Source organism: Aegilops tauschii, chromosome 7 (assembly GCF_002575655.3).
Source record: "Aegilops tauschii subsp. strangulata cultivar AL8/78 chromosome 7, Aet v6.0, whole genome shotgun sequence".
NCBI classification, from domain to species: domain Eukaryota; kingdom Viridiplantae; phylum Streptophyta; class Magnoliopsida; order Poales; family Poaceae; genus Aegilops; species Aegilops tauschii.
Window position 1 is genome coordinate 6,050,224 of NC_053041.3, and position 7,139 is coordinate 6,057,362.

Sequence of the window (7,139 nt, forward strand, 5' to 3'; positions counted from 1 at the left end):
TCACAAGCTTGCTAGAGTAGGTGTAGGAGATAATCATTCAGAGATTTGGGTGGATTCACCATCAGACTTTATTTTGGATGTAATTGCAGACGGGATCCCTAGTTTCGTTTAAATAAAGCGGCATAATTTCCAAAAAAAAAGAGCCCAGCGGCTTTACTTTCCCTATTAAAAAAAGAAAAAAAAAAGAGCCCAGCGGCTTCCGGAGACATACTTGTCGTAGACATATACGAGGGGACGGGATGAGGTGGACACCCGTCCGCTGCTTCCAGAGACATCGCCGCGCTGCCAGCAACCGCCCTACACATCCGAGCCTGATCCGCCATCCATGGCGCTACGCACCCTCATGGCGAGGGTGCGGACTTCCGCCGCTGCACTCCGCCTCCAGACGCCGGCCCTCAGCTTCTCCCCTCTGCCCGGCGGCCGCCCCAACCTCCACTCCGCCGCCGCCGCCGCCCCCCGCCTCCCCCCGCCGGCCGGCGGCCGTCCCTGCTTCATCTCCACCAGGAATCTGGTACCTCACAACCCCTCCTCTCTGATACATGTTGCTAGTTCAATTTTGTTTGTTTTGACCCCTCAATCCTCATCTCTGCAGATAGTTTCCCTTTGCTATTTCACACAATCCCTGCACAAACAAATCATGTCGGCCACTAGGTTCCAGGGATATGTTTGCTTGTCTCCTGGGTGTATTGATATTGAAACTACTCCCTCCGATCCGAATCAATTGACGCAGCCTCTGTATAACATTGTATTGTACTCCCTCCGTCTCATTATATAAGTCGTTTTTGCAAGCGATGTAGTATTGTATAAAGGCTGCGTCAATTAATTTTGACCAGAGTGAGTATCATTATTGCTCAGTGTGGAGTTTATGTGGGCAGTAGATGGCTGGGCCTAAATAGTTGCACGTGCAGCCACGTTTTTTCATATCTTCCATGATCTGCAGGGGCGGTTTCACCATGGGTAATGCAAGAGCTAAATTTTGTGTGTAAATCTCACACACATATCAAAAGTGAATAGGATAAATCTGGATACTAGCAGCGTTTTGGGTACCACCCGAGAAAACTGGTTACCGGGCGGATACCGCGTTTCCCAGTACCCCACGAGTAATCAACTTCCCAAGCAAAAAATTCTGAAATTTTGAATTTGAGTGAATTTTGAATGAATTTTTGACGGATTTTGTTCGGATTAAAAAAAATCAAGGAAATTCGTCCAAAATTTTCTCGGAATTTCATGGTAACCGTGGTAACCTAGTTTCTCGGTGACCCACGAGAAAAAAGCGCTCCTCAGTAGCCAAAACCTTGGATACTAGTGATTTATAATCTTTACAAACATAAAACTGCTATAGTTTTGTAATCTTTGGGGCACTCCTGGTATGTAAACATCGCCACCAGTCTTCTTATGTTAAATTCTAGAAAATGCTCACCTTTTACTGAAACCAACCCTAAGATCCTAGGCATTGCTCTAGATAAAGGCCTTCGTGAAATATTTTAGACCTGTTGTATCAAACCACATTTAAAGGCCAGGCTGGTTGAAACGGCAGCTTATATAGACATTGAATATGCTACACGGCTTTTTTAGTAGAAATATCTTTACCTCCTGCCCATTACAAATTGTAGCACAAAGCATCTAGGTTGAACAAGCATAGATTACTCAAATCTTCCCCTTTCTGCCGCTTCCTTGGATGATTGTTGGGATTTCGAATTTTAGATCTTAGACGAATGATCTTTTCAGATGTTTATTTTTCGTTGTGCAAGTATATATATAACTATATTGCGTGTTCTTAAATAGTGTGCATTCTCCTTTATCTTGTAAACACTAAATGGTGGGGTAATCATTGTTATTTGGAACATTGATCCTAGCTATAGTATCATTTTTCAGCAACTTTTGTAAAGTGGACACAAGTACAAGCATGCCGTAGAAAGGAGGTGAGATTTCTTAATTTACCAGATCCCTTACAGTATTTTTTTCCTATTTTTATTGTAGCGCACAAGAATTAACTTGGAATCAGCTAGCAAAGAGGAGCTCGAACGTGAGGCAAGCTTCTTAAGGGAACAGATCAATGAGTTTGTGGACCGTATTCAGTATGATTTTATTTCCCTTTTCTAATGCTTATTAATACTAGTTTGTTTCTATCATTTAAATAATCATATAACTATACATGTTTTTCTGAAGCAAGGAGAAGGAGAGGTCTGATCTAATCAAGAAGGATCTTTGGGCTTCTCTGAAGCGTATGGCCTGTTGTGCTGCTGTGGTGAAAGTCATAACGCTTGTCATTCCTTATAAACTAGCGGAAGAAGATGAGGTGATGGATATGAACTAGCAGAACAAGCTGAGTTGATGAACTAGTGGAACAAGCTGAGACGTCTTGTCATCAGCTTGCTTTGAGCTCTTAACTAGTAGCAGGTTATATTAGGGAACTCATGTATTAATATGCCTATCAGCCATGTGTCAGCACTTCACTATGTTATAGAACTCCGAGCTGTTTGTATGGGTGTTCGTCTTTTATCAGCTAGTTGTGAGCTCTGAATGATTAGTAGGTTATGTTAGGGAACTCATGTATTGATATGCGTATCAGCTGTGTATGAGTGTAGCGAGCTATGACTATATATGGATATTTGTTTGAGGAATTGACAATGCTTGGATATATATATATATATATATATTACAAAGTTTTGCAGGGCAGAACAGTACACAGGAGTACAAATTGATTCGGGTTTGGAAGTGGGTAGTTTACAGCAGACAAATATTAGTAGTACAAATTTGGGTTTGGAGGTGGAGGTGGGTAGTTTTCGTCCCTCCAGCCAGCCATCGTGTGCAACGCAGCGACCTTTCCCACGCGACGAGCCGCAGTTGGCCGGCATGGACCACGAACTTCTGCTTTGGACACGGCTGCAGCACCGACGCTGTTGCGACCATCTCCTGAAGCATCAGCGATGCTCCAGCGTCCCGTCGCAGCACCAGCTATGCTTCGGCGACCCGTTGATGTTCCATCAAAGCAATGGTGATGCTCCGGCAGCCCGGCAAATGCTCCGTTGCAGCACCGGCGATGCTCCGCCGACCCGTCGATGCTTCATTGCAGCCCGGTGATGCTCCGGCAACCCGTCGATGCTCCAATGCAGCACCCGCGAGGTTCTGATGGCCTGACGATGCTCCATCGCAGCACCAGTGATGCTTCGGCGACCCGTCGATGCTCCATAACAACACCGGTGATGCTCCATAAAGCTCATTGCCTCGTTGCATGGCCGCGGACGTCGACACTGTGATGGCACGCCTCATCGTCATGGTTGTCGAAGCATTTCCACAGTCGTCTATGCCGTCGTGGTTGTCGAAGCATCGCCACGACCTTGAAGCATGCCTTGTTGCATGGTCACGCTCGTCAAACGACGTCATGGCATGCCCCGCCGCCCTAGTCGTTGAAGCATTGCCATGGCCGACCGGCGTCGAAGTCGTCACGGTCATGGAAGCACTGCCACGGCCATTGAAGTGTTAGATGTGTATAGTCTCTGTTTGGCATATCCCTATTGTGTAAGGGGTTTTCTGCACTTTGTCACACATGTATATGTAATGGCCCTTGGCCCTCAGTAAAGATCAGTTGATGTTTATCCAACATGGTATCAGTGTTGGGGAACGTAATAATTTCAAAATATTTCCTACACACACGCAGGATCATGGTGATGCATAGCAACGAGAGGGGAGAGTGTGTTCACGTACCCTCGTAGACCAAAAGCGGAAGCGTTAGCACAACGCGGTTGATGTAGTCGTACGTCTTCACGATCCGACCGATCCAAGTACCGAACGCACGGCACCTCCGAGTTCAGCACACGTTCAGCTCGATGACGTCCCGCGAGCTTCGATCCAGCAAAGCTTCGCCGGAGAGTTTCGTCAGCACGACGGCACGGTGATGATGATGCTACCGACACAGGGCTTCGCCGAAGCACCGCTACAATATGATCGAGGTGAATTATGGTGGAGGGGGGCACCGCACACGGCTGGGAGAAATCAACAGATCAACTTGTGTGTTCTAGGGTGCCCCCTGCCCCCGTATATAAAGGAGCAAGGGGGGAGGCCGGCCGGCCCCTGTAGGGCGCGCCAGGAGGAGGAGTCCTCCTCCTAGTAGGAGTAGGACTCCCCTTTCTTACTCCTACTAGGAGGAGGAAAGGAAGGAGGAGAGGGAGAAGGAAGGAGAGGGAGGAAAAGGAGGAAAGGGGGGCCGGCCCCCTAGTCCAATTCGGTTTGGGCTAGGGGGGCCGCCCGCCTTGCCTCCTCTCTTCCACCACTTGGCCCATGAGGCCCATTACTTCTTCCTCGTATTCCCGTAACTCCCCGGTATCCCGAAAAATACCCGAATCACTCGGAACCTTTCCGATGTCCGAATATAGTCGTCCAATATATCGATCTTTACGTATCGACCATTTCGAGACTCCTCGTCATGTCCCCGATCTCATTCGGGACACCTAACTACCTTCGGTACATCAAATCACATAAACTCATAATACCGATCGTCACAGAAGTTTAAGCGTGCGGACCCTACGGGTTCGAGTGTTGGAAATATGCCCTAGAGGCAATAATAAATGGTTATTATTATATTTCTTTGTTCATGGTAATTGTCTATTATTCATGCTATAATTGTATTGTCCGGAAATCGTAATACATGTGTGAATACATAGACCACAACCTGTCCCTAGTAAGCCTCTAGTTGACTAGCTCGTTGATCAACAGATAGTCATGGTTTCCTGACTATGGACATTGGATGTCATTGATAACGGGATCACATCATTAGGAGAATGATGTGATGGACAAGACCCAATCCTAAGCATAGCATAAAAGATCGTGTAGTTTCGTTTGCTAGAGCTTTTCCAATGTCAAGTATCTTTTCCTTAGACCATGAGATCGTGCAACTCCCGGATACCGTAGGAGTGCTTTGGGTGTGCCAAACGTCACAACGTAACTGGGTGACTATAAAGGTGCACTACGGGTATCTCCGAAAGTGTCTGTTGGGTTGGCACGGATCGAGACTGGGATTTGTCACTCCGTGTGACGGAGAGGTATCTCTAGGCCCACTCGGTGATGCATCATCATAATGAGCTCAATGTGACTAAGGCGTTAGTCAGGGGACCATGCATTGCGGTATGAGTAAAGAGACTTGCCGGTAACGAGATTGAACAAGGTATTGGGATACCGACGATCGAATCTCGGGCAAGTAACATACCGTTTGATAAAGGGAATTGCATACGGATTGATTGAATCCTCGACACCGTGGTTCATCCGATGAGATCATCGTGGAACATGTGGGAGCTAACATGGGTATCCAGATCCCGCTGTTGGTTATTGACCGGAGAGGCGTCTCGGTCATGTCTGCATGTCTCCCGAACCCGTAGGGTCTACACACTTAAGGTCCGGTGACGCTAGGGTTGTAGAGATATATGTATGCGGAAATCCGAAAGTTGTTCGGAGTCCCGGATGAGATCTCGGACGTCACGAGAGGTTCCGGAATGGTCCGGAGGTGAAGAATTATATATAGGAAGTCAAGTTTCGGCCACCGGGAAAGTTTCGTAGGTTACCGGTATTGTACCGGGACCACCGGAAGGGTCCCGGGGGTCCACCGGGTGGGGCCACCTATCCCGGAGGGCCCCGTGGGCTTAAAGTGGAAGGGAACCAGCCCTTAGTGGGCTGGGGCGCCCCCCTTGGGCCTCCCCCCATGCGCCTAGGGTTGGGAACCCTAGGGGGGGAGCTTCCCCCTTGCCTTGGGGGGCAAGGCACCCCTTCCCCCCCACTTGGCCGCCGCCCCCCTTGGAGATCTGATCTCCCAAGGGCTGGCGCCCCCCCCCCCCAGGGGTCCTATAAATAGTGGGGGGGGAGGGAGGGCAGCAACCTACAGCCTTGGGCGCCTCCCTCCTCCCCTGCAACACCTCTCTCTCTCTCGCAGAAGCTTGGCGAAGCCCTGCTGGAGACCCGCTACACCCACCACCACGCCGTCGTGCTGCTGGATCTCCATCAACCTCTCCTTCCCCCTTGCTGGATCAAGAAGGAGGAGACGTCGCTGCACCGTACGTGTGTTGAACGCGGAGGTGCTGTCCGTTCGGCACTCGGTCATCGGTGATTTGGATCACGGCGAGTACGACTCCGTCATCCACGTTCATTGGAACGCTTCCGCTCGCGATCTACAAGGGTATGTAGATGCACTCCTTTCCCCTCGTTGCTCGTAGACTCCATAGATGCATCTTGGTGAGCGTAGGAAAATTTTAAATTATGCTACGATTCCCAACAGTGGCATCATGAGCCAGGTCTATGCGTAGTTACTATGCACGAGTAGAACACAAAGCAGTTGTGGGCGTTGAGTTTGCCAATTCTTCTTGCCGCTACTAGTCGTTTCTTGTTTCGGTGGCATTGTAGGATGAAGCGGCGCGGACCGACCTTACACGTACACTTACGTGAGACAGGTTCCACCGACTGACATGCACAAGTTGCATAAGGTGGCTAGCGGGTGTCTGTCTCTCCTACTTTAGTCGGAACGGATTCGATGAAAAGGGTCCTTATGAAGGGTAAATAGAAATTGGCAAATCACATTGTGGTCATACGTAGGTAAGAAACGTTCTTGCTAGAAACCTACAAACCACGTAAAAAACTTGCAACAACAATTAGAGGACGTCTAACTTGTTTTTGCAGCAAGTGCTATGTGATGTGATATGGCCAGAAGATGTGATGAATGATATATGTGATGTATGAGATTGATCATATTCTTGTAATAGGAATCACGACTTGCATGTCGATGAGTATGACAACCGGCAGGAGCCATAGGAGTTGTCTTTATTATTTTGTATGACCTGCGTGTCATTGAATAACGCCATGTAAATTACTTTACTTTATTGCTAAACACGTTAGCCATAGAAGTAGAAGTAATCGTTGGCGTGACGACTTCATGAAGACACAATGATGGAGATCATGATGATGGAGATCATGGTGTCATGCCGGTGACAAAGATGATCATGGTGCCCCGAAGATGGAGATCAAAGGAGCATGATGATATTGGCCATATCATGTCACTATTTGATTGCATGTGATGTTTATCATGTTTTTGCATCTTATTTGCGTTGAACGACGGTAGTAAGTAAGATGATCCCTTATAATAATTTCAAGAAAGT

General features: G+C 48.0%; 1 protein-coding gene across 2 annotated transcripts; it reads left to right on the top strand.

The window, feature by feature from the left end:
• The first annotated feature begins 231 nt into the window (after positions 1 to 231).
• On the top strand, positions 232 to 2,624 carry LOC109768127 (uncharacterized). Of its 2 annotated transcripts, XM_040394399.3 has the most exons (4): positions 252 to 511; positions 593 to 745; positions 1,981 to 2,078; positions 2,170 to 2,624. In XM_040394399.3, the coding sequence occupies exons 1-4, from the start codon at positions 326 to 328 to the stop codon at positions 2,315 to 2,317; spliced, it is 585 nt and encodes a 194-aa protein (XP_040250333.1). In that variant the 5' UTR covers positions 252 to 325; the 3' UTR covers positions 2,318 to 2,624. The 2 variants fall into 2 exon arrangements, with proteins under 2 accessions (XP_020182446.1, XP_040250333.1); XM_020326857.3 differs by lacking the exon at positions 593 to 745 and having other exon boundaries at positions 232 to 511.
• The last annotated feature ends 4,515 nt before the right edge of the window (positions 2,625 to 7,139 follow it).